Below are 26,423 nucleotides of genomic sequence, written 5' to 3'. Positions count from 1 at the left end.
TACTTAACTTTTATCTTTTCCAGGCAACTGACAATGACGTGGGCACGTATGGGAAAGTCAGTTATTTTTTCAGCGATGACCCTGACCGGTAAGTGTGACTGACTGGCATGACTTGGATCCTCCCACATCCTCTTCTAACCTCACTAGGAAGTCACAGGGCAATTAAGGGCCTTGGTTATGTCCTACCTGCAAGATGCCCTATGAAACCCTCTCTTTGCTGTCTCCCAGAGGGGTGAGTTAACTTCAGCACATACCTTGTGCTCTGCATATTTTGCTAAATGGGGACCTACCAGCATCAACGTTGCTTGAGACCAGTAAATAAGTTTTCAGTGAGTTTCTGGCCCTGGGGCACCACTTGTGACCCATTTGCTGTGGGCAGTTGGGGGCAGCATGTGGGCTGCCCAGCAGAAAGGATTTGGAGGCCTCTGCACCCCTCTGCTCTGCCTGTAGAGCAGCACTGAGGGTTTCGCCCCCACCAGCTGCACTGAGCTCCTGAAGATGCCCTGGGACCTCATATCCCTTGGAAAAAAGTCATGAACTTCACCCATTGCCATGCAAGCTGTCAGGCTGCTGCCACCCCACCTCTCCATCTCCAGCGTGTGGTCACCAGGGCTTTTCTCCCCTCCTCTCCTGTCCCCTCAGTTTCTCCCTGGACAAGGACACGGGTGTAATCCTGCTGACGGCTCGGCTGGACTTTGAGACCACGCAGCGCTACACCCTGACCGTCATCGCGCGGGACGGCGGCGGGGAGGAGACCACGGGACGCGTCAGGATCAACGTCCTCGACGTCAACGACAACATCCCCACCTTCCAGAAGGAGGCATACCTGGGGGCCCTGCGGGAGAACGAGCCCTCCGTCGCCCAGGTGGTCCGGCTCCGGGTGAGCGACTCGAGTGGCTCCTCCGCTTGGGATGTGCAGTGGGGAGACAGGAGTGGGTTAGAGTCATAGAATGGTTTGGGTTGGAAGGGACTTTAAAGCCCATATGGTTCCACCCCCTGCCATGGGCAGGGACACCTCCTACTGTCCCAGGTTTCTCAAAGCCCCGTCCAACCTGGCCTTGAACGCTTCCAGGGATGGGGCAGCCACAGCTTCTCTGGGCAACCTGTGCCAGGGCCTCACCACCCTCACAGAAAAGAATTTCTGCCCAATATCTAATCTAAATCTCCCTCTGTCAGTTTAATATGGTCAGTGCCTGTGACGGGCTTAACAAACATTTTCCAAAGCAAGTCCTAGCAACTGGTTTCTCTCTGGGGTGAGAGAAGCAGGAGAGAGGAGGCTGGTTTTCAGACCCCCTTGGGGCCCCTGATGAGCACATCTTCCTCCATCACTTCCACTCTCCTTGGGCCCGGCCTGCACCTCCCATCCCCTAGACTCTCTCCTGTCACATGTCCCTGGCACAGCTTCCATGCTCATGTCCTCCCTCTGCTCACGCCCCAGGCATCCGACGAGGATTCCCCTCCCAACAACCAGATCACGTACAGCATCGTGCAGGCGTCTGCCTTCCGCGACTACTTTGACATCACGGTGTCAGAAGGGTATGGAGGTAAGCCCTGGTCTGGCACCACAGTGCCACTGACGAGCAGCAGCACCTCGGGCTCACAGCCCCACAAGCTGTCATGCCAGAAACCTTCAGGAAGCTGCTCCAGCAGTTCCTCTGCTTGTCCTGACCTCGCCTGCAGCGCAGTCTTTTGGAGCAGGACTTGAGCTGAGCCACTGTGGAGCCGTGTTCCCATGGGTGCACAGCTCGCTCCAGGTCATGCCAGTCCAAGGAACTCAGTGATGCCCAGTGCTCGTGATTTTGGGGCACTGCCCCCTCAAACAGCCACTGCTGGCCCTGGGGAGGTGATGTCGATGGGCCACCCCCTGAGCGTGCCCGCCGTCCTGCTCAGTGCACAAAGACCCTCCTGACTGCCCCACTTTGCATCCTTCCAGTGATCAGCGTGAACCACCCCCTCGACTATGAGCAGGTGGCCAATGGGGTCATCTACCTGACTGTGATGGCCAAGGATGCTGGAAAACCACCCCTCAACAGCACCGTCCCCGTCACCATCGAGGTGTTTGTAAGTACAGCACCTGACATTCCTCTCATGGTTTCCCTGCAATTGCTCCATAGCAGTGCTGTTAATTCATCAATAACCCAACAAGACTATCCCACCCCATGGATGTGTGTGCTTGGATTGTGGTTACATGTGTCTCATATATATGCCATATACGTTTCATGTGTTGTATGTATCAGTTAAAGAAGTGCTGTCCCTGACATCTGGGAAGGTCTGAGGGACAAAGGCTGACTGAGAGTGCCTCCGAGGGGTGTCACCATGAACAAGTGCAGATGGGCTGTCCTGATCTCATGCACCTCCTCCCTCTCCTTGGCTGTGCACGGTGCACTGGGAAGCCAATGTGGGAGACACAAGGTGAGGGGCAGAGCTGAGAACAGGGCGGAAATCCATCCTCTGGAGGAGGGGTTGCTGCTGGGAGAGGCGAAGCATCACAGCGTTCCTCAGGAAGATTAGATCGGAGTGTCACTTTGAGGCACGTTGTGGTTTGAGGATGTGTGGAGGGAGGTATCGGTGATGGAGACAGTTTGGTTGATAACCCGTCACTCTGGCAGTGATGGGATCTGTGCTGGGCTGGTGGCGCCGTCAGCCTGGGAAGGTGAAGGAGATAAAAGCCCACGGTGCCGTAAGGTGGGAGTGAAGTCCCATGAACACGTCTTTCCTCCGGCTTCCTCACTGCGCTCCAGAGAGGGGGAACAAGGCAGTGCCGGGGGAGTTAGTGGTGGTTAAATACATCCTTCTTCCCACATTGTGCTTTAGACAGCATAAACACTTCTTTTAAGAGACCGCACTTCAGTGGGTCATCTCCCTGGGTTGAGTCTGTATGCTGGCAGGGTTTAAATAGCTGTCACTTTTCCCATTCTCAACCAAAGGGAATTTCTCTCAACTGGAAAAAGAAAAGGAAAAAAAAAAAAGTCAAAAAATAGGAAGAAAATGAGGGGGAAGCATTTCCTGACGGCACTTGAGGAACAAGAGCCGTGAAAAGGCAGAGCGAGAGCGAGTGTGGAGGGAGGTAATTTTTTTTCATCCTTTGGTTGTTGGTTTTTAATAAAGAAGTCAAACTCGCCTTGTAGATTTCCCATTAGGGGACAATACGCTTTTGTAGAGGGAGTCGCCGAGTCAGAACTAATAGTGCGCGCCGCGCCAGGATCCCGGGAAATATCACTGCTAATAAGGTTCTGCCTCGCTCCCTGCCGCTGCCACCCCACTCGGAGCGATGAGCCGGTGACTTACAGCCTGCCTGTGTCTGGAGGAAAGGGTTGTGTGCGCAGTGTGAGCATCCATGATCCTCAGCATCCTTGGAGACAGCACGGAGGGATAGGATGAGGGGGATCTGCTTCAACCTGGAAGAGAGGACAGGTTTAGATTAGGTGTTAGGAAGAATTTCTCTGCTTTGAGGGTGCTGAGGCCGTTGCACGGGTTGCCCAGACAAGCTGTGGCTGCCCCATCCCTGGAAGTGTTCAAGGCTGGCTTGGATGGGGCTTGGAGCAACCTGGGATAGTGGAAGGTGTCCCTGCCTAGAGCAGGGGGGTTGGAATGAGATGAGCTTTAAGATCCCTTCCAACCCAATCCATTCTGTGATTCCATGATATGATGGCTGTCTGAGAGTGAGGGTGTAGGGAGGAAGGCTGGGGGTCAGGAGAACATAGGAAGCTCATCTTAGCTGATTAGGTGGATGACCTCATCCATGGGAGCAGAAGAGTGCTGGGTTCTGTTTGGCATCACCTGGCATTGCCTGCGGGGAGCTTTGGAGTTCATATTGCTGAAGTGGGAAATGTCCTTCTCAAGTAGGAGGCAGGTGCACGCCAGCTCTGGCCAGATGGCAGAGCCAACCAGAAGCAAACCCTGCCTACTCAGGAGAACGCTTGCCGGGCTGTGGCACTGCTGAGCCTGGCCTGATGATCTCAGGAACATTAATGACATGACACGGCGTCTGCTCTGGCTTGTGTCCACCCAGCCTGGACCACGGCACAGCTCACTCAGGCCCAGCTGCAGGTGGCGTGTGGATGCACGCTCAGCTTCTCCTTTTCCTTTGCCTTTAACCTGCCCAGACGTCCTGGGTTTGCTCTGGATGCCCCCCACCCATCTCTGCCAGGAGGAGGAGGAGGAGGGATGGTGAGGACAGCACCCGGGCAGCTGGCAATTTCCTCATTGCCCTCGGAGGAGGCGCGGTGAAAGCTGAGTGGCGCAAAGGCTGATTAAAGACCACCTGCCTCCAGGAACTAAAGCAGGGGATGGAAATTTATTTGCGGTACGATGGGCATCGTCGGCATGTGAAATTGCTTCAAATATCAAGTTTGGTGGCAGCTGAGCCTGCAGGTCCATCAGTGGTGTCCAGGTAGAAAACATCTCCAGAGCAGCCCCAGGGAATTGGTGAGGTCCATAATGGTGTTTTAATATCCTAGCAACTCTGTCCTTCCCTCCATGGGCGATTGGGTTTGGTTCATTTAAGGCAGATTCTTAACAATGTTTAAACGGCATTTAAGGCCCCCTGGGGGGAGCTTTAAACCGGTCCAAAATCTGTTTTGAGGGATGTTTCAAGCAATTGCTCCTGCCTGGTTTCTCCAGGACATTTCTCCAGTGGTCGTTGGCAGAGACAGGGTTGGAGGGAGCTGGTATGTAAACCAGCTTCCCCCCAAAAATACTGTGGCTGCCCTCTCTGCAAACACTCACAGCATTCCTCCTCTGAAAGAAAGGCAGCCAAAGCTCACCAGCTCACCTGGCCAGTCAAGTTTGCTTTGTGGCCAGGGTGACCTGGATTACTAGGGAGGAGCAGGTCCGTGCACGATGCTGCCGTGCTTCCTCTGGTGCCTGAGCTTCCCAGGCCTTGTGGTGGAGACAGGAGCAGCTTGGAGAATGCTCATCTGCCAGTGGCAGTGGTTCCTGAGCCTGTGCCCAGGGTGCTGAGTGATAAGGGAGTCAGTATCATCCCCACTGTAGGACTCAGCAAAGTCACTGACCATTATTTTACCTCAGCCTCAGCTGCCTCTACAGTGAAACCACTGCTCAGACCCGCAGTGCCTCACCCCCAAGGCACCTTCCCCACACTGGCACTGTGAGCTGGTCACACCTTGAGATGCAGTTGGCCAGGAGCATCCCCATACCAGACTTTTGCAGCTCTTGACTACTTTGCCGTTTTCCCAACCAGCCTCTTGACCTTCTCTTTGCTTCAGGATGAAAATGACAACCCCCCCACGTTCAGCAAGCCCTCCTATGTGATAACCATCATGGAGGACATTATGGCAGGTACAGGCCATCCCCCTGCTCCTTCTCCAGGTTCCTAGCAGGGCACTGGGTGCCTTACAGCCAGAACAGGGTGGGTGATGCCTTTTTGGGGAGGTAAAGCCAGAGACCTGGTAAAGTTCCCTAGCTGTAGGGTTTTGGCCCCACTGTGCATGCAGGAGAAGGGACCCCTTGGCTGGGTGAACTGCAGGAGCAGTGTGGGGGATCAGGGCAGTTCTGACCCATCCCAGCCCTCATTTCTGCCTCCCCAAGGAGCCACAGTGCTGTTTCTTAATGCCACGGACATGGACCGGTCCAGGGAGTATGGACAGGAGTCAATCATCTACTCCCTGGAAGGCTCCTCGCATTTTCGGATCAATGCTCGCTCAGGTGAGACTCTGGACGCCCTCTCCCCCTTTTCCTTTCAGTTCTCTCTTTCACTCCTTCCCTTGCCCTGCCCTCCTCTCTTCCAATCAGCCTGCTTAGGAGACCCACAATTTAAGAGATTCACCAGATTTCAGACACCACCACTTGCCCAGTTGCCATGAGAGCTTCGGTAGAAGCATCCATGGAAACTCAGCCCCTGGTGGGATTGACACCTAAGGAAAGGCTTGGCTGTGAAGGCTTCTGTTAGCTAAGGAGCTGCCAGGGTCCATCTTTTTGCATCAGAAGAAAGGGTCCATTTGGGGAGTATCCTGGCCCTGGTTTTGAGTGTTTCTTTTTTTTTCCCATGTCATCTGCTGTGGCTGCAGGAGAAATCACAACAACGTCTCTGCTGGACCGGGAGGCCAAATCCGAGTACATCCTCATCGTCCGGGCAGTGGATGGAGGTGTGGGCCACCATCAGAAGACAGGCATTGCTATGGTGAGTGTAGGAAGGAGTGATTCCCATCTCCTCTAGCCACTGGTTCCCCCCTGGGGCTGGGACAGGGGCGGCTGCGGTGCCTCATTTTAGCTGTGTGAATGGGTGAAGAGCACACAGCAATCCCTGCCCTCTGGACTGCCCCCAACACTGCTCACAGATTGACTCTCCAGGCTGTGTAGACCTTGAAATCAGCTCTCTTTTCTGGAAAACCACAGAGGAGCCACTTGATCTTCCAGAGCTTTCTGTGTCCATTTGCCCTTGTGGAGGTGGTAATGGGTACCTATTTCACCTGCAGCACGGCTCTCTTTGTTCATGCCTCTTGGGAAGAGGCTGAGCTGGAGAGCCTGTGGGCACACTTAGTTATTCCTGGTGACAGGAATAGCAGTCTGTTCACATGCTGCCTGGGTCAAGGGTTTCCAGCCAGCCTGGAATGCCTGGGCTCCTCGTAAGGTGCTGGTGGAGCTACAGGCTGAAGCCTCCTTCTTTACCTTGCCCTTCACAGGCGTCAGGGAGCCCCATTGTTGGTAAAGCATTAGTAAAACTCTTTGGAAATACCAGGAGGTCAAAAGCCAAGGATCCATCTCAATTGGACTTAATGATTTTAAACGTCTTTTCCAATTTTATGATTCTATCTCTCAGTGCTCTTGGCACCGTCTTTTTTGGGACATTTTCTTGGCACCATTGGGGTTCTCTTGCTCCCGGGATGTTCAGTTGGGTTGCAGCAGAGATGTCCCACACAACACAGGACAAGGCAGAAAAAATTGTGATTGTGTTGAGGAATATCCCTGGAATAAATGTCATTCCTGCCAAGGGCCTTCAGGAAGTTTGTGGTAGCAGACTAGAAGTTCCCTGTGGAGCCTCCCAGAGGTCGGTGATGGCACCAGCATGGCCTGTGGTATGCTGAGTTCCCCCCCGGAGCTCTGGATGAGACTATGTTCTCCTAAATAGCTTTGCTGAAAGGCAAAACAAGGGGAGGGGGGGAAAGCCTCCTGATTCCCAGAAAGTTGAAGAATATTAAAACTCAGTGAGATGAGGGCAACTGAGTAACTTTGTCTGCTGCCATTAGCAGGGATATACACGTGGAGCTCAAAATAATCAGTTTCGATCGGTAATAAGGGTCTTGGGTGATGGACAAGCATGTGGAGTGCTTGGGTGAGTCACCAGCCTTCTCCAGGGGCCACCGTGTTTCCTTGGCTTGTCCCTGGAGATCGTGCTGTCCAGACTCACCTCTCCTACCACGGGGTGGCACCAGCAGCTCAGCCTGGTGTGACAGCAGGACACGGGGACTTGGGAGCAGAGAAGACCCTGGAAGCTCCACTGAGACCCCCTGCTTAGGACCCCACTCCCCTTGAGCTGCAACTCTCCCCTCAGACACCTTCATGGCCTCACAGGCTGGATTGAAATGGGTGATCTGGGGAGGTGAAAGACTCGCAGGCAGTAGGATGCATCCCACAGACTGACTGCTGTCACTTAGATGCCATTTCTCAGGCTGAAAACGAAGATAGGTAACACTTCAGAGCACCGTCCTTACCCGTGCTCTCTTGCCTTCACATCTCCCACCCCTGTACCCTCTCCTGGCTTCTCATTTATTCTTTTTTTTCCTTCTTGCTTTTCACCAGTGACTCAGGTTTTTTCTTTCCTTTCCTGGCCCATTCCTGCTGCATCCTCTCCCCCCCTGATTTCAGTCCCCCTCCCAGTGAAATAGCTGTTTGAAAACACACCTTGTGCCCTGTGATTGGTTTTAACAAACACACGCGGGCCAAACCCACCTCAGATATGCCAAGGAGCCTTGGCTGTGAAGGTGCAGGATGTGGGCTTTCCATGGTTTTTTTCCCTCCAGGGGGAGAACATAGAACCATGGAAATATTTAGGTTGGAAAAGACCTCTCTAAGATGATCAAGCCCAACCATTCCCCCAGCACTGCCAAACCCAACACTAACCCACGTCCCCAAGTGCCACATCTACACATCTTTTAAATCCCCCCAGGGATGGTGATTCCACCACTGCCCTGGGCAGGCTGTTCCAATGCCTGAAAGGTGTGTTGGGGACATCCAGGGGACACGCTGTGCCACCCCAGGAAGCTGTACCTCCTGGTTCAGTGCTGCCTCCTTGCTCTCTCGCAGGTGAACATCACACTGCTGGACATCAATGACAACTACCCCACGTGGAAGGATGAGCCATACTTCATCAACCTGGTGGAAATGACACCCCCCAACTCAGATGTCACCACAGTACGTGCGAGGGAGGGTGGTGGTTGCACTAGAAGCCTGGTGAGATCGTCACCAGCCTGGCTGGAGCAGGGAGTCACCTCCAAATGGGTGGCACCTCCTGGCTGGTGTCACCTCCGAGCCTGTGTCATCTCCAGTCCAGCACCATCTTGCAGAATTCCATTTAAAACATTACTCCTGAGCCTGCTACCTGCTGCCCATTCCCTGTGTTTCTTCTCCCTGCTGGGATATTATTTTTCCTCTCCAAATTGTGTGGATTTTGGCCAAACTCTCCTTTTCTTAGCCTCGCCTGCGACCTCCTTCAAGGACCTCTCTGAAAGACTTTGATTTACAGCCTTTCAAGTCCCTCTGGCGAAATAAAAGAGAAGGAGAGGGGGAGGCTTCTACTCCATCATGCCGAGAGAAAAATGATGGGAACAGAATGGAAAATAAATGAGGGAAAAGTGAAGACAATCCACAAAATCATATAAGGAGGAAGGCTGGAGAAAAAAAAAAAAAAAGGATTTTTTTTTTTTTTGGAGGAGAAAAGGTCTGGCAGCACTGCCCAAGCCAGAGCACAGTGGTTTTCTCTCCTCCACACAGCACCAGCCCCGCTGCTCGGCACCAGCTTGAAGTCATCTTGCCTTTGACATCCCAATTAGTTGCTGGGAAAATAATTATTTTGTCACCGATCCGATGTAAATTCAGCTGCAGGACAAGCAGCGGGAGCTGGGGAAGTTATGAGTGCAATGAAATTGGTTTTTTTTTAATGTAAATGTCCCCTGTAATAAAAAATGTCACAGGGAGAGCAGTAAAACACAGAATATCTGACGTGGAGGAGAACTCCACCAAGGAATTACTTCCAGCATTCTGGGTGGGGCAGCACAAGTTTCTCAGAGTGCCTCTTTGTCCTGTTTAGTTTATTTTTCTGCAGGGTCCTTGTTTTTTAGCTGGTTTTATTTAAAAGAAGGAAAGCCAGGTTGATTGCTTCGTGCTTGTGTCTCTCTTGCCATGCCATCACCTCCTGGGCTTACAGTCCATTTCTGGGGACATTTAACTCCACTCTCGAGGGTGTAAAATCCCTGCAAATATCATGAAAGTACAGAGCTGGATGGAGGAAGGGGAGCTTCTTGCTGGTGCTGGTGCAGGGAAGCCTCTCGTGTGAGCTCAGATTTGTTGTTAGACACTGGAAAATCCACGTGGGAGTTAATTCCCAGCACTCTGCTTTAATTCTCTGCTGTTTCTCCATGGCAGGTGGTGGCAGTGGACCCGGACCTGGGGGAGAATGGCACGGTGGTGTACAGCATCCGGCCTCCCAACAAGTTCTACAGCCTCAACAGCACCACGGGCAAGATCCGCACCACCGGCGTGCTCCTGGACCGGGAGAATCCCAACGCCCAGGAGGCCCAGCTCATGCGCAGGATCGTGGTGTCCGTCACCGACTGTAAGCCCCACTTCCATCCCACAGTGCTCCCTCCTCGCCCTCCGCTCTCCCTCACAGGTTGTTTTCACAACAACAAGTTGAACCTTTGAGCCTGGGAAGCAGGAACTCTCCTGCCCCTCAGCCTGGCTCCATCGGCATCCCAGAAAGTCGGTTGAGCGGGTGGGGGGAAAAGAGCTGATGTATTTTTCTCTGGAAATCGTACATTAGGGAAACTTGGGGTTTTTTTAGGGAAAAAGGTAGAGATATGAAGATAAATTTCTGTTTTCAGATAGCGATAGAAGAAAGGGTAATGATTTTAAACTAAAAGAGGAGAGATTTAGATTAGATGTTAGGAGGAAATTCTTTACTCAGAGGATGGTGGAACAGGTTGCCCAGAGAAGCTGTGGCTGCCCCATCCCTGGAAGTGTTCAAGGCCAGGTTGGACAGAGCTATGAGCAACCTGATCTAGTGGAAGGTGTCCCTGCCCATGGCAGGGTGTTGGAACTACATGGTCTTTAATGTTTCTTCCAACCCAAACCATTCTAGAATTCCAACAAGGGGTGCATCCATGACAAATCAGGGGCATCACCCCCTTCTTCACTACTGTCTGCATAGCGAATGAGGCCTCCTTTTTAGGGGAAAGGAGTGGAAACAGCTCGAGTATTAACCTTGAGACCCCCATTCCTGGCCTCTACAGGTGGGAGGCCACCCCTGAGAGCTACCAGCAGTGCCACAGTTTTTGTCAACCTGCTGGACCTGAACGACAATGACCCCACTTTCCAAAACCTGCCCTTTGCTGCCGAGATCGCCGAGGGCCTTCCCGCAGGCTCCTCTGTCTTCCAGGTGAGTGTGTCCCACTGCTGCCATGCCCCACACTGGGAGCTGCTGCCATCGCTGCCATTGCTTCTGCAAAGCAGGCTAGCAGTGCATCCTCTCTGTCCTCTCCATCTTCTCTATCCTCTTCTTCTCCTTCATCGCCTCCATCTTCTAGCAATGCAACTAGAGGCATGCAGAAGGGGTTGTGCATCCCACCCTGTGTGCTGGCTCCCAGCAGGGGGGATGCTTCAAGTCCTCTTCCCCACCTTCTCCATTTTTTCCCATCCTCTCCCTCCTCTCCATTCTCTAACAATTCAACTGGGGGATGCAGAAGGGGTTGTGGCATCCCCACCCCACGTGCTCGCTCCTGGCAGGGCGGATCCTCTGAGGCCCCTTACGTTTCATCCCAGCATCCCTGGGGGCAAAGAAACACTCAGGGTTTCTGTACCCTGATTTTCCTTATCAGGAGATGCTCAGGCTCCTCCCTGCTCTCCCCCCCAGGTAGTGGCCATCGACCTGGACGAGGGCCCGAACGGGCAGGTGACGTACCGCATGCAGGTGGGGATGCCCCGCATGGATTTCCTCATCAACAGCACCAGCGGGCTCATCACCTCCACAGCCGTGCTGGACAGGGAGAGGATCGCCCAGTACTACCTGCGGGTGGTGGCCAGCGACGCCGGCGTGCCCTCCAAGAGCTCCACCAGCACCCTGACTGTCAAAGGTGGGGGCACCGAGACCCTTCCGTGCTGTGCCCAGACACACAGACCCCTCCGTCCCTCGGTGACAAGGACTCCTCACTGGAGGAGACGTGGTTTATATGGGAGACACGCAGAGGAATCAGACGGATCTGTGATCTGAAAACAGGATCCAGTCTGGTTCTGTGTACGACAGGACGCAGGGAGGGCAGCCCATTGCTCTGCTGTCCCCACAGGCTTCGTGTCTGCCATCAGCACAGTGCAGAGACGGGGAAAAAACATGGTCTTTCTGGCAGGGCCCCCAAATTCTCTGTTGTTTTTTCCTCCATTCCCCCATCCCCAGTGTCGCTTCTCCTTTCAGCCTGTCTTTTGCTTCAGCATGTGATTCCCATCAGCTGTGTGCCTGGATAGCCCACGCACTCCCAGTTCAGAGCTGGACCATATCGCGTGGTCTGTCTTTAATTTAATGCGTTGCTATTTACTGGCTTCATGTGAGCCTAGGGCTGAGGATGAGCATCATCTGGAAATAAACTGACCCTGGATTGTCCTCGGGCCTGAGTTTGGAAAAGAAGTTCCTGGTCCTGTACCTCCAGAGCTCTCTGCCATACACCAGGAAATACTGACCTTATATTTAAGCCCCAGCTTTCTCTTCAAATGGGCATGGAAATGGGTTTGGTGCAAATACTGAATTGAGTTACAGTGATGTAAGGTGGAGGGTTTTTGGCTGTGAGGAGGGTGATCTGTATGTATCAGAGGCTGGTAAATACAGCCTGCAGCTGTGGGGACCAGTCCTTACAGCTGCTCTGCAGGCACCCACACCACACAAATACCAGAGAGAGTCAGGCAGAGCATTCCCTGGGATGCTCAGGACAGCAGACAGGAGCTTTGGGAGCCTGGCAGACATCAGCCTGGCCTCTGCAGGAGGGGCAGCCCTGGAGGGGGACACTCAACTCTGCTCCCCTTTTCAGTTCTGGACGTGAACGATGAGAACCCCACCTTCTTCCCAGCCGTCTACAACGTGTCGCTGCCTGAAAACGTGGCCCGGGATTTTAAAGTGGTCCGGCTCAACTGCACGGATGCTGATGTGGGGCTGAACGCCGAGCTCAGCTACTTCATCACAGGTATGAACCCCACGTGAAACAGGAGCTTTGGCTGCAGGGCTGCCCCAGACCTTGGCCAGGGTGTTCTGCACTTCAGCACTGCCTTTCCCAGCCCCTGCAAACCTTGTCCGGCATCGCCCTCTGCTGAACAGCCCTGCCTGGCTCCTGCCATGCTGACCACTCTGCTGTCCCCTGCCTGGGGGAGACCACTGACCCCCAGCATCCCTGGGACACAGCCAGGAAGGGCATGAGGATGGGCAGGACATGGCTGGGGAGCAAGGGCTAGGGTGGCATTCACATGTGCTTGTGCTTGGAAGCCATAAATGGAATTTTGGGGCACTCTGTATCCCCGTGTGGCGGTGGGGTTCAGTGGCAGCGATGCCACACGGGCAGTGCTGGGCTCTCACTGCAGCTGCAGCTCCTGCAACAGGAGACCGGGGAACCCCCTGGCCACGCTTTGATTTGCAAACTGCATGTGTGGCATTGAGCCCTCGGGAAGAGGGTGAAATCAGAAGTGTCAGCAGAGAGTCCTTTTTTCCACAGTAGTAGCCTGGCGATTCATGTCGCAGCCCCTCCGGCCTCACTGCGAGTGAAAGGGGGTGTGTTGTCCCACAGGTACCGCAGTTCACATGCAGCGTTACCCCAGCTTGCTTCCAAAGCGTTCAGGAAATGATCTGGCCCTTCTATGATTCAGCTTTTCCTACGGCCATTGGTTCTGTGAGGCTGGCACAGCGTTCCATGAGGCAGAGGGAGGGTGCTCTGCCCACTTCTGCTGCAGAGCAGCTCTGCCTAGGACAAGATACAAGATCATCCTTCCACAGCTGGGCTGACCCCGTGCCCAGGCTGCAGAATCCAAGGAAATGGCCTCAAGTTGCACCAGGGAAGATTCAGATTAGATATTGGGAAAAATTTCTTCACTGAAAGAGTGGTCAGGCACTGGAACAGGCTGCCCAGGGAAGTTGTGGATGCCCCATCCCTAAAAGTGTCCAAGGTTGGAGTGGGGCTCTGGGCAACCTGGTCTAGTAAAGGTGTCCCTGCCCATGGCAGGGGATCAAACAAGATGATCTTTAAGGTCTCTTCCTACCCAAAACATTCCAGGATTCTATGATTCCTTGGTCCTTGTCCTTTGCTGCAGGTGGGAACCAGGATGGCAAATTCAGCGTTGGCTTCAGGGATGGGGTGGTCAGGACAGTCGTGAGTCTGGACAGGGAGACCGTGGCATCGTACACGCTGATCCTGGAAGCCATTGGTAAGGATTTCCCACTGATCCCATGGGACCATTGCCACACAGCTCCATGGGGTGGCCGTGCAGGTGTGTCAGAGAGGCAGCAACCTCTGAGGCACTCTGTAAACCACAGCCTGTGCTTGGTGTTAACATTTCACAACTCACGTGAATTAGTATGTCCTGGTCCCACCATAACTTTTTCAGACAGTATATTCACCTCTCAGGTTTGCCCAGCCCCTTTCCCCTGGGGAAGGTGGGGCCCCCCAATCCTGAGAGGCTCTGCACTGTCCAGGGCAGCCCTCCACCCAAAAATGCCAGCACCACAACAACCTTCCCCTAATCCATGCCAACCCTTGGCTCCGTGGCTGCTGATTAACCCCGAGGCACCTGGCACGTGCAGAGGGCCCGTGTGCCAAACACAGCTTGGCTGTCACCCCCAGAGCTTTATAATGACGTGCCTCTTTACAGACCACTTGGATGCCCCTTTTGAAAGGAGAAATAAGTGACCAGTCAGAAATCTCGGGGGCACAGCATCGCAGGTGCCACGGGGGCTGCAGCAGGGATGCTGCACCAGCTGGGCACGCAGGACCAGATCCCAAGGGGTAAAGGGTCTGTTATGTTCCTCCGATGGATGTCAGGCTGCCTGTGTTTTCCCAGGAACCAGATCCCACGGGCTCCAGCTGGGTGGGCTTAGCACTCACTGCATCAGGCATGTTGAAAAAAACAAACCCAACCAATGCTTCCCAGTGCCTCATCCTTCCTGCAAATCCAAGAGCCATGCTGCCATGTCCTTGTCTATGGAACATCAACGTATCCTGGTGCTCCTTGACTATAAGCTGAGCTGTGGCTATGGAAAACTCACCAGACCCCTACCTGTCTTCATCTCCCAGATCCCTGGCCTCCAGCAGTCCCTTCCAGCGCACATTACTCAGTGTACAGAATTGCAAATCCTCTCTATCGACCAGTTGCGCGTTTCCAGCCTCGCTGGGCTCCTTGGCAGAGCTTGGGGGTGGTTTGGCTTTTCCTTTTCCTTTCGGGATAGGAAAGGAAAAAAAAAAACCAAAACACCCAAACCCGTGGTTCAGCGTGGGATTTGGAAGCTGCAGAAAAGACGAAGGATTTTAGTTCAGAGGTAGAGGTGACTGAACCTCCCCCCCTTCCCCTTCTCTCCCGTACAGACAACGGCCCCACCGGGAACCGGCGCACCGGGACTGCCACCGTGTACGTGACCGTCCTGGACGTCAACGACAACCGGCCCATCTTCCTCCAGAGCAGCTACGAAGTCAGCGTCCCCGAGGACATCCCGGCCGCCAGCAGCATAGTACAGGCACGTGGCTTTTCCACCCTTGGGTGGGAGGAGGGGGTCCCCCCACTAACTGTGAGCTGCAGGAAGCCCAGGGCAGAGATTTTCTCTCTCTCTGTCAGCGGTGTCTTCCCCTGGAGAAGTGTGTGTGAGAGAGGTGTGTTCTTGCTCACAGAGACTGTGAGCGCTGGGGAGAAGGCAGCAAAGAACAAGGGAAAATTAAGAAATTCACCCCATTTCTGCAGGGGGGTGAGAGGGGAAAAGCCAAGCCCTGTGCTGGCGAGGCCACTTTGGCTGCATCCCTGCTTTCTCCCTTCTCACAAGGCAGAGATCTCAAGGGGGAGGGAGAAGAGCGCCTGCAAAGAGATGCTCGAAGAGGGGTTGAAAAAACGGAGGGAGAAAAGCATTTGGACTCTGCTTTCATTTTTGTTTCTCTTTGAGGGAGCAGTGGCAGGGCTGAATGGCTCAGTGAGCAGCGAATGAATGCAGGCATTCACACCGGCCTCCCAGGCCTTCCAGCATCCCTTCAAACCCAGGGCTCTTCTGGAGCGGGCACCAAAGGCTCTTTGCAGAGGGCCCTGGGAAGGCTCCTCCTGCCTGAATACCTCTCCCAGCACAAGGAAAGGGGCAGCTTTGTCCCCGGCTGTGGCAGGCAGGGTGAGTCACGGGGAGAGAAGAAAGGAGCCTTTTGCCTGTTGCAGCAAAGGTTTGCTGGGAGCCGTGTGTCGTGCTCAGGGTAGCCCGTCCCCAAGCAGGAGTGCTGTGGCTCCTCATCACCTGTTGTGCTGTGGCACGGTGTAGGTGATGTCTCTGGGGTCAAGCAGCTGCCCGTAGTCCCAGAGTGGAGTTGTAGGCAGAGAGAAGCCCTGCCTGGGACTCCTCAATCTGAGCTGATTTTGCAAATCAAAAGAATGGAGGAAACTCGAGTCTGACTGGCATCAAAGTGCCTTTTCTTAGAACTCGCTTCCCAAAAGAGGGGGGTACCCCTGCAAGTGGCCCTTTGTGGCAAAGGAGAGGAGGTATTTGGGGGAAGTTTGTTTTCTGCAGAACAACACCAGAGGGAAACAGAAATGGGTCATCACCTGGCTTTACTTTAATTTACACCTTCAGTGTGAACCATTTGTTACAGAAGGTCTCTCCCTTCAAATACATCCCCGCGTCCCTACGGCAACAGGACAGTTTCTGAATGTTTCCCCATCCCTTTCTCCCAAAGCCAGGCAGTGCAGGGCCAGAGAGCAGGAATGTCCCAGGCAGCCCAGTGAGGTGCATGGGAAGGGGGAAGGCAGGGACCAGGCAGCACACTGGGGACACGAGCCTCCCTCCACCTGCTCAGGAGCACAGCTCAGTGGGGAGATCTCAGCTGAGGATTGCTTTTTTGTGGAGCAGGTTTGCCCTGGGATGCCCCTCTTTAGGCAGCCAGGTTGCTCCGCTCTCTTCCAAGCTGTTTGTTCAGGTGCAGCACAATTTGCACAATGTTTTCCAAAAGAAATGAAGCAGCAGGATTTTTTTTTTTTGGCTGCTCGGTTATAGATGCATGTGGGTGTAGTTTGGATGCCTCCACCTTTCCTGACAGGAAACAGTAACCTGGAAAGCATTTGGAAACCTGAAATTGCAAAATCTCCTGTTGCCTCACAGAGCCACTGCCTGGAAATGAGTTGCTCAAAGGGGCTCTGACAGGGTGCCCAGGATACCAAGGGATGCTTGAGGAGGGAACTGAGCCTGAACCAAAAGCTTGGGAAAGAACAGCAGAGCGAGATCACATTTTGGTGGACTCCATGATGTCCCAGTCCTGTCTGGCAGGGGAGCTCCTGGGGCAGGAGAGCTGGCTCTGAGACACTGGCTTGCTCCTCCTGAAGCTGCTGATGGAGCCCCTCAGGGAGCCCAGGCGCTTCCAGAGCCTCAGCTGGGGCTCACTGGCATCCAGTGGGTGGTGGGGCATCCACTCCTGGGGTCCAGACAGGGACTGGTCCAGCGCTGCTGGCTTGCAGAGGGTGACAAAGATGAGGAAGGTCGCCAGGAGGAGGAAGATGCAGACGAGTGCGATGATGACAGACAGTGGGTCTCTCATCTCAGGGGATGGGATGCTGGGTGGGACCAGCTCCGTGGTTGAAACCAGAAGCCCAAGGAGAGGCGGGGTGGGAGAGGTCCCATTGCTAGAGTCCTCTGTGCTCATCTTCCCTGCAGTGCACAAGGTGATACAGAGAAGTGACACAGGAGATTTCACAGAATATTTTGCATTGGAAGGGACCCACAAAGCTCATCAAGTCCAGCTCTTGAGTGGCCCATACAGGGATCAAACCCACTACCTCAGTGCTATTAGCACCATGCTCTGACCAACTGAGCTAATCTCAGGATCATACCACCTAGAAGCTGGACAGGCAGCCACCCTGTGGTTAAATTGATGGATTCTTGTCCTGCCTTGATGTGCAGGATTTTCCCAGCCATGTTTTCTGTGACACAGGGAGACAGGGGGTCCCAGGAGACAAAGCACAGAGATGGGATTTATACCTGCAAAGTACCTCCCTGAACTGAAGTGCAAAACCACCTGGCAAAGAAATCTAGCACACCTAGTGCTATGTACACATGGTGCCATGGGTCCTATGAGGACACCTTTAGGGAGCACGCACATGTTGCATGAAGATCTTCTGGAAGAGATAAATATCCATGCACTGCAGAAGATCCAAAACCCTCCCCCTAGGCTGCTGGGGTTTGGTTCTTCTCTGTTCCCCAGAAATGTGGGTTTGTTGGATTGGCTGGCATTTAGGGGTTTTTGATTATTCCCCCAAGGGAATCGGATACTTGGTTAAGGCTCTGCCCTGGTAATTCCCCAGCAAGCTGTGGTGTTGCACTGGAATTGCCTTTATTATTTTTCAGGGGTGAAATGTAACACCCTCACCCTGCTCGTACCAAAAATCCTCGTGTCGGGCATTTTGCTGACCTGCTTTCAGGTTCAGACATGTCACAGCTTTCTCAGCCAGTTCTGCAGAGTGATACAAAGCAGCTTCCCAAAGCCTCATGGATGACAGCTCTTACCTAACACTTGATGGTGACTGTCTTCTCCTTTCCCTGCCTGGTCAGATCCTCCCAAGAGCAGTTTGTACCCATCTTTTAGCTCCCATGCACCCTCCAGTCCCAGACAGGCTGTGCCAGAGGCTGGCATTCCCCCAGCTCAGAGATGAGGGCTGGGGAAACCTTGCTGTGCCAACTCTCTGCCATGGCCTTGGTGCTCCAGCCTGTATGCTGGAGGTAAAGCTTTATTACTTTCCTACAGAGATGTGGGAGGTAGAAGAGTGATGGAGAGCTGTTTGGCTGGTCTGTGGCTGGGCAGCCTCCTGGCGAGTTTGGATTTGGATTGAGCCAATTTAAAATAAGGACCTTGGAGGGGAAAGGCAGGGCTGCAGGGACTGCCAGAGTCTCTGGGTCTGCTCTTGCAGCCACCATCCCAAAGTCACGCAGGTGTGTGTAGGCAGCAGCCAAACATTCACTGTAAAACACTCAAAAAGGGGAGGAAGAACATCAGTGACATATCTTTCGTTGTTGTTTGGAAACTGTGAGACGCCCTGGTGAAGACAAGCCTCGTGGAAAGCGAGGTGCTGTCTCAGGAGAGACGAGCATCGCTCACCGCCCGAATTACGCAGGAGGAAACAACCTTCAGCAAACACTGTGGGACCTGCAAAGCTGAGTGCTGAGGGGGTCAGGAGCCCTTGAACTTGGGGCTGTCCGTGCCCCAGCTGTACCCTCTGGGTTACATGGGTGAGCTCCTATCTCTGGTTTGCCAGGACCCTGCCTCAGGATCTCTCCTGCAGGATCTGTGCTCCAGACAGTGAGCTGAGATACAGAGGGAACAAGATCAGAGGTTTCCACTAGAGTTGGGTGCCGGGTTTGAGGCGCTAGGGAGATGTGTTTTATTTCTGGAATACTTTGCATCACCTGGGCTTGAGCTTTCCAGGCTGTGATGCTGGCAGCCTCAGGGCAAGGACTGTATCAGACTGCCCAGAGCTTGGGGGCTCTGGGGAGATGTAGCTGTTTCCATGGGTCAGAGCCAGGTCTGTGCTTGGAAAATGGGAATTGCAAAAATTCTCAGCATCTGAGAACAGTGACAGAATCCCTGTGTGTATTGCAAGCAGGCCCACGGACTAGGGCTCTTGTCATCTCCTCCAAAGTGATGTTTTCCCCTCTCTTCACCCCAAAAGTACTTTTTTTATCATGCAGCTGCTCCTTGCCTGGCTCAGCCCCTTCCCCTCGGCTTTGGGAGCAGAGCAGCCATCCCAAGGACCCCCTGCTCCATGTACAAGCTGTTCCTCTGTGCTGCCCGGGCATGGAAAATGAGCAGGCAGGGCTGCAGCATATCCCACACCAAAGGCAGCCTGAATCAAGGTTTCCAGGGCTACCTCAACGCTGGCATTTACTGACTGCACGTGTTCAGCTTGGTGACCTTACATTGTTCCTTAAGAGCCAACGGGGAGGCGTGGGCAATTCCTTCAGGCTGTTTTTCACTCCCTTGGTCCTGGCTGCAGTTTGTGTTTTAAATTCACTTGACAGTGTTCCATAGAAACCCATCAGGAGGGGTAACTGATGTTTTCCCAGGCTTTTTCAGCCGTGCCCTGTTCTCTTGCTTCCCATCCAGCCTCTCCTCATGCCCAGATCAGCAGCAGAGCTGCAGGTCCAGAGAAAGTCTGGGCTTTCATAGCATCACTGTCCCACCCAAGCCCCACATTATCAACCCTGGTGGGTTAACACGAGGTTTGTCCTTCCTGGAAATCCTCCCCAGAAGGCTCATCCCTGCCTGATCAGTTCCAAACATGACACATCCCCATGAGCGCTCAGGACCCAGCCCTGGGCACGAGGCAGCTGAGGATCAGAGGGAAAGATGAGAAATTGCAAAAGGTAAAATGCCCCTGGGGAAGGTGGAAAGGAAGAAGAAATGGTTGTCATGCATGAGCAGTGGAGAGGGTTATCCTGCCCAGCACCAGGCACTGCTCCCTGGCCTGGCCCAGCTGCCTAGTTTGGCGTGAGCTTTTCCATATGCTCTCTCTTCCTTTCCTCAACCTGCAAGGAAGACGCTGTTTTCAGGCACTGCCTGTAACAGAGCTCAGGTGAAAAGCAGCTCCATTTCCCCTCCCTGTCTTGCTTAGCGGCGCTTTCCTGGAGCTCCCCAGCTTTTCCCAACGCACTAAGTCTTTCCACGTGCGGGAGGAGGTGATGCTGGAGGGTACCAAACACCCAGCTTCCCGACCCGGATGAGTGGGTACCGAAAGCAGAGGACTGTGAGTGATGCTTTTCCCCATCTCCCTGGTTGTTAAGCGGCAGAGCTGCAGCCACAGGACTTCCCCACCACCGGGACAGACAAAGCAACGCGAAGCGGGGGAGGGAGAAGGGATACCTGACCTTACGCCCACCCCAAACTTTGCATCTCCCCCCATTTGCAGCTCTTTCCCCGGGAGGCTGGGGGGCTGAAGGCACAGCCGGGGGTCTGTCTCTCACCCCTCGGGGAGAGCCCGAGGGGCCGGCACTGGGTTTGCTGCAGGGGTTCGGGCTCCCTACCTCTCACCGGCTGGCCGAGCCCGGGCTCTGACTTCCGCACGCCTGCCTTGCGCCTCTCCCACCGCACTCTGCCGGCTGCCAGCCCCCTCCTCCTTTCTGGGAGGGTGGGAGAGAGATGGGGACAGCCTGAGCATGCAAAGCCGAGGGGCCCTGAGCCCCTTCCCGGGCTCTGCCTGTGCCGCAGTGCCCCGGAGCTGTGTCCCCCTGGAGTGAGAGGTCGAGCCCCCTGGGGATGTGTTTCCCAGGCTTTGTCCCTGTGGAAAGGCTAAATGGTACGTTCTGGGCCGAGCCCCCTGTGCTGGGGAGGAGGTGGCAGGCTGCCTGCCATGTGCCTGCTCCCCCTTTTCCTAGCAGCTCTACTCTTTTCCCATTCTTTTATTGCCCCCCTGCTCCTTTTCTGACACCTTTCCAGTAGCTGGGGGTGTTTGAAAGGGGTCTGTGAAAAGGACAGCAGAGGGATAAAGCAGGCTGAGACACTGGTACTCAGCTGCACAAGGTGCCTTCCAAATGCAGCAGAAAGAGCTTTTCTCCCACTGCTTGCACTCCAGTGCCATTGTTTTCCCAAGTTTGGGACAGTCTGTCAAATCACCACTTCTCCGCTGGGACCTCAGTGGGTCAAAGTGGCAGCAGCCAAGCTTTTTCCAGGTTGCAGGCTGGCAGGAGCACGAGTTGCTTTAATGCAAGCTACTGGGTTTTAACAAAACCCAAACTCCCCATTTACTTGCAGAAGTTTCATGCAGGAAACACTTGAGGTGAGCTGGGAAGAGGATGGCTCAAGGGGTGTTTGCAGGGTGCAGTTGGCTCATCCTGAAATGCATTTTCCTGAGCGCAGCAGCTCAGGGAATGGCACAAAAAGCTGCAAAGCTTTGCCTCCCATCTCTTTGTTTTTCCTCCTCTGGCTGCATGATAGCTTTTCCCAGGAGGGAGCCAGTGCCATGCCAAGGCAGCCGGTCTGCCTGGGCATCGCTTGCCTGCTGCTGTGGGGCCCATCCATCCCACGAGAGAGGAGACAGCCCAGTTCCTGCCCGGAGACAGCCTCAGGGTGGAAGAGCTGGTTTGGGAGGGAGAACTCCCCACTGTGAAAGGAAGGTGTCTGGGTCCATGGTAGAACGTGGAATAAGCCACAAGCAAGATCTGATCTGGTCTGGGACAGAGGAAAACAGCATGTGTGGTGCAGGGATGAGAAATCCAGAGAGTTTACAAATGCAGAGGTCAGTATTTTCCAAGCCTTCTGCTGACTCAGGATGTTTTGGTGGAAAGGGAGCAAGAGCAGTTCAAAGCATCTCACAGACACATTTCAGAAGAGCATCTCTTGACTCCTGTAAGTGTTGTGGGGCTGGTGGTGGAAGCCCTCACCATTCCCACTGCACATGCATCCTTTGCAGCCACATTTCCTCTCCCCAGCACCAGTCTGGGTGCAAAGCCCCACCTGCCTGGGAAAACAAAACTGCTGGGTAACATTATAGGGAGAAGATGTGGCAGAAGATGCCTTGCAGAGGGAAGTAGGAGGAGGATAAAGGCCGAGGCATTCCCTGTGTCCTCACTGTGGTGATTTCCATGCAGCCACGCTGCGGTCGAGCTTTGGATGCTCTGTGGGAAGTTGGGTTTGCAGAGAGGAGATGCAGCAGCTCAGTGCCAGCTGGATCGTGAGCCCTGTCCTGCTGTTCCTCACCAGATCCCGCTTCCCAGCTGCCAGAGGTGGCTGCTGGCTGGGTTTTTAGGGAAAGGACTGCAGTCTTGTTCAGTGACACCGGAGGGGACCCATGCCTTGGGTTTCCCAGGACAGACAAATGGGTTATTCAGTGCATGCCAGGACTGTGCAGTGCATCACAGCTAAGGGGTGCTCCCACCACTGCCCAGGGGCTCATGAGGGCTCAGCCTGAGCACCAGCATGCTCTAGGCTGGTTGCATTCACGTTTCTCTTGGCAGGTTTTACATATGCTGCTGCTTGGGTGACTCGCCAGGATGCTGTGGGCTGTGTGCCCACCCAACGTGGGAGCAGCTCTCCCTGCCCAGCTCAAATCATCCCAGCAATACCCCATCCCAATGGCATTGCCACTGGGACAAGCATTGGTGTGCAGGGCAGGATCCATGGAGGCACCTCCACCAGTGCACAGACCCCTGGGCTTCATGGCACGGTCCTCAAGCTCAGCTCCCACTTCAATCCATCCAACAGCAAACCCAAGCCCACTGTCCCTGCTGTCTGGTGATGAGGGGAGGATAACTTACTTTACTTTGCAGCTGATAAGCTCCCTGGCTCAGGTGAAGGAGCAGGATGTCCAGCCTCGGCAGGGTGGGGGGACTTGTCACAGTGTGAGGTTCTCTGCCCTTCACCTTCGCTGCTTTTCTTGTCTCATGAAGGTGAAGGCCACAGACGCGGATGAAGGCATTAATGGGAGAGTTTGGTACAGGATTGTCAAGGGTAAGTCCAGGTGCCCCCTTGTGCATCGGTGGGTTTGTACCAGGCTCTGGCAGCCACATGTGCAGCCTCAAGAGGTTGTGCTCTCCATCCTTTTGCACTTTGCAACCCACAGAAACATTTCCCCCACCCCTAAGCGAAATTCCAGCACTAGTGTTAATTGCTGGAGGATGGACAATAGATAGAATCCTAGAATCGCAGAATGGTTTGGGTAGGAAGGAACCCTAAGGACCACCTCATTCCAATTCCCTGACATAAGCAGGGACACCTTCCACTAGCCCAGGTTGCTCCAAGCCCCGTCCAACCTGGCCTGGGACACTTCCAGGGATGGGGCAGCCACAGCTTCTCTGGGCAACCTGTGCCAGGGCCTCCCCACCCTCACAGGGAAGAATTTCTTCCCAATATCCCATCTAACTCTGCCCTCTGGCAGTGGGAAGCCATTCCCTCTTGTCCTGTCCCTTCAGACCCTTCATCAAAGTCCCTCTCCAGCTCTCTTGGAGCCCCTCTAGGCACTGGAAGGGGCTCTAATGTCTTCCCAGAGCCTTCTCTTCTCCAGGCTGAACATCCCCAGCTCTCTCAGCCTGGCTCCTTAGCAGAGGTACTCCAGACCTTGGAGTGTCTTCATGGCCTCCTCTCAACTCACCCCAACAGGTCCATGTTGTTCTTATTTGATGAGGTTCTGTAGCTCCTCCTGGCTTGTCCCAGGGCCAAACCCTGATGTAGCTGAGCCTGATGTAGCAGGAGGTGGTGGATCTGGGGTTGTGCTCAGTAATCTTCCTCTAGAACAGCCCCTTGGGGAGGGCTCAGTGTGTCACCAGGATGGATGTAAGGGCAGTGGGCAACATCCCTCTCGTTTTTTCTCCCTCTACCAGGAAACGAGCACAACCACTTCCGCATCAACCCCAGCACCGGGCTGGTGATGCGCGGTGTGCGGCACCTGGACCGGGAGCAGAACTCCTCTCACGTCCTGGAGGTGGAGGCCTACAACACGGAGCAGGGACCCATGAGGAGCTCCGTGCGGGTAAGCACCTCACAGCCACCGAGGGCTGGACAGCAGGGGAGTCTGTGCAAAATATTTAGGATGCTTTCCAGCCCTGGCAGTTGTGCAGGAAATTAGAGAGAGCTGACATGGAAATGCTGACGGAAAGTCTCCCGAGGGCTGCCCGTGGGTGGAGAAGATCTTGTTAAGGGGTTTTTGGGTTTTTTTTCTTTTTTCCTGTGACATTTTGGCACAATGAGGCTGCTAAGTGTGCTGCAGTCATTGTCAGAGGGAGTCTCTGTCTCACCTGCTCGCCCGGTGAGATGCAGGTCTGCTGCCGGGAGGAAAAGCTGGGCCTTAGCCTGTTGAAAACTGTGTCCCCTGGCCAGGCATCTATTTAAATAATCCAGGACCCAGTGGTGATAATCTTTAGCCATGACACACCAGCTTCCCATGGTTCCCACCGACCCAGACCTCCAGTTGCATCTATTTTTAGACTCAGTGGTGAGATGGGCTCTGGCCGAGTGTGACATGCCAACAGCACCAGCAGCAGGCAGAAAACCAGGAGGAGAAAACAGGTCCCCTGGGGAAACAGCATCTCGACCTGCTGAACTTCGAGCAAAATTTCCCACCGAGTCACCAGCATTTCTGTGTTGTGGGGTCTCCAAGGTTATGAGCTGGGGATCCCAAAGGACAGAGGAATTGATGTACCCAGTGTACCTCCCTCCCACCAGGGAAGGACTGAGTCACTCCGACCACAGGGCTTGTTTAAATTTGTGATGTTAAACCGTTTGTGTTCACTCTCCATCACGTGGTGTTTATAGAAGAGATTATCATAGAATCCTAGAGTGGTTAGGGTTGGAAGGGACCTTAAAGCTCTTCTCGTTCCAACCCTCCCCTCCCCCCTCCCCATGGTCAGGGACATCTTCCACTAGACCAGGTTCCTCCATGCCCCATCCAGCCCGGCCTTGAACACCCTGAAATGTTTCTCCCCAAACACCACAAAGGACGTATTCTCCCCTCACCAGTGTATGCTGGGTGAGGGCTCACAAGCTTGCCCTGCTCACCCGTGGGCTCTCCGGGGGGTTCCACAGGTGATCGTGTACGTGGAGGACGTCAATGACGAGGTGCCGGTGTTCACCCAGCGCCAGTACAACCGCCTGGGGCTGCGGGAGACAGCCGGGATTGGCACCTCCGTGGCGGTGGTCCGGGCCACCGACCGGGACACAGGTAGGCAAGGTGGGGGTGAGACACACCCCGTGGCGGGGGGACTGGTGAAATCAGCCACTGCACGGATCCCGGCATGGCTGGCATGAGATCCGCACATGGGATGGGCTCCGCTCCGTGGTGAGGATTGGCACCGGTGGCGCTCGCCTCTTCAGGGTGTTGGTCCAGCCAGCTCTATGGTTCCTGCTCCCTCCCCAGGGAACGGCGGTCTGGTGAACTACAAAATCGTGTCGGGCGCAGAAGGGAAGTTTGAGATTGATGAGAGCACGGGCCTCATCACGACGATAGAGTACCTGGACTACGAGACCAAAACCAGCTACCTGATGAATGTCTCTGCCACGGACCAAGCGCCCCCCAACAACCAGGGCTTCTGCAGCGTGTACGTCAGCCTGCAGAACGAGCTGGATGAGGCCGTGCAGTTCTCCAACAGCAGCTACGAGGCTGTGATCATGGAGAACATCCCCCTGGGCTCCGAGGTGCTCCGGGTCCAGGCTCGCTCCATCGACAACCTCAACCAGATCACCTACAAGTTTGACCCCAACACCAACGCCCAAGCGCTCTCCCTCTTCAAAATCAATGGGATCACTGTAAGTAGCCACAGCGTGGTCCCTCCTGGCTTGGCTGTGCACCATGAATGTTGATGTTGGTGGCCAACACAACTGTTTTTCATCCTTGGCAGGGTGTGATCACGGTCAAAGGCCAGGTGGATCGAGAGAAAGGGGATTTCTACACCTTGACAGTGGTGGCTGATGATGGAGGACCAAAGATTGACTCCACGGTGGTGAGTAGCATCTCCCCACCTCCCCACCATCCTCTGTCAAGCTCAGATCACCTTCCTCTTCCTCTAGCATGGGACAGCGTGTCCTCCCCGCTCCAGCTTTCAGGGCCTGGAAACCTTGATCTGGGGGGAAACCAGCTAAAACAGTTTCAAGGGAGGTAAATTTAGGGGCCTTGAAACACTTCGTGGTTTGTATTTAACAGGGTTATATTTGGCAGCTGAGCAGGGGGTGATTTGCATTTCTCTGTCAGGGCAGGAGGCACATCGGCTGCAGGGCCAGCCCACAGGTCCCAGCAGCTGTGCTCTCCACACACTGCCCTGCCCTTGTCTGGATCTCTCCCAGGGCGAGGGGCAAATCTGCCGACCTTATCTAGAAAAAAAACAAAGAGATGCACCAACAGAGGAGCCCCTGAATCACTGTGGAGGGGTACCTGTGGCTGCTGACACTGCTGTGGTGGGATGCAGGGTTAACCCACACCTCCTCATCCCCCACTAACTCCTCATTCTTTGTGTTCTCTGTTTCCCCCTCTGCTCTCCTCCAACAGAAGGTAAGCATGTCCATCGT

General features: G+C 54.3%; 2 protein-coding genes across 2 annotated transcripts in view; one reads left to right on the top strand and one right to left on the bottom strand.

Annotated features, from left to right (window-relative positions):
* CDH23 (cadherin related 23) overlaps positions 1-26,423 on the top strand; it is a 194,755-nt gene that overhangs the window by 131,629 nt on the left and 36,703 nt on the right. Inside the window, exons 14-33 of the mRNA XM_051800244.1 lie at positions 24-88; positions 643-880; positions 1,439-1,544; positions 1,934-2,061; positions 5,229-5,301; positions 5,551-5,667; positions 6,030-6,142; positions 8,266-8,373; positions 9,604-9,793; positions 10,470-10,615; positions 11,090-11,309; positions 12,252-12,404; positions 13,519-13,632; positions 14,787-14,935; positions 22,817-22,877; positions 23,747-23,895; positions 24,948-25,083; positions 25,279-25,667; positions 25,760-25,861; positions 26,404-26,406. Coding sequence (XP_051656204.1) covers positions 24-88; positions 643-880; positions 1,439-1,544; positions 1,934-2,061; positions 5,229-5,301; positions 5,551-5,667; positions 6,030-6,142; positions 8,266-8,373; positions 9,604-9,793; positions 10,470-10,615; positions 11,090-11,309; positions 12,252-12,404; positions 13,519-13,632; positions 14,787-14,935; positions 22,817-22,877; positions 23,747-23,895; positions 24,948-25,083; positions 25,279-25,667; positions 25,760-25,861; positions 26,404-26,406 — 2,760 coding nt within the window. The remainder of the gene's footprint in view (positions 1-23; positions 89-642; positions 881-1,438; positions 1,545-1,933; positions 2,062-5,228; positions 5,302-5,550; positions 5,668-6,029; positions 6,143-8,265; positions 8,374-9,603; positions 9,794-10,469; positions 10,616-11,089; positions 11,310-12,251; positions 12,405-13,518; positions 13,633-14,786; positions 14,936-22,816; positions 22,878-23,746; positions 23,896-24,947; positions 25,084-25,278; positions 25,668-25,759; positions 25,862-26,403; positions 26,407-26,423) is intronic.
* CUNH10orf105 (chromosome unknown C10orf105 homolog) lies at positions 16,110-20,517 on the bottom strand. The gene is made up of 2 exons (XM_051800353.1): positions 20,456-20,517; positions 16,110-17,089 (listed from the first exon to the last, which is right to left on the bottom strand). The coding sequence occupies exon 2, from the start codon at positions 17,082-17,084 to the stop codon at positions 16,668-16,670; it is 417 nt and encodes a 138-aa protein (XP_051656313.1). The 5' UTR covers positions 17,085-17,089; positions 20,456-20,517; the 3' UTR covers positions 16,110-16,667.

This window comes from Manacus candei, unplaced genomic scaffold (genome assembly GCF_025592945.1).
Source record: "Manacus candei isolate 608988 ecotype Guabito, Panama unplaced genomic scaffold, ASM2559294v1 h1tg000050l, whole genome shotgun sequence".
In the NCBI taxonomy this organism is placed as follows: domain Eukaryota; kingdom Metazoa; phylum Chordata; class Aves; order Passeriformes; family Pipridae; genus Manacus; species Manacus candei.
The sequence above is the reverse complement of the archived record's forward strand: the minus strand, read 5'-3'. Positions and strand labels throughout refer to the sequence as shown.

Excerpts from the sequence above, each read along its gene's own strand:
- CUNH10orf105 (XM_051800353.1), bottom strand. The coding sequence starts at position 17,084 with ATGAGCACAGAGGACTCTAGCAATGGGACCTCTCCCACCCCGCCTCTC.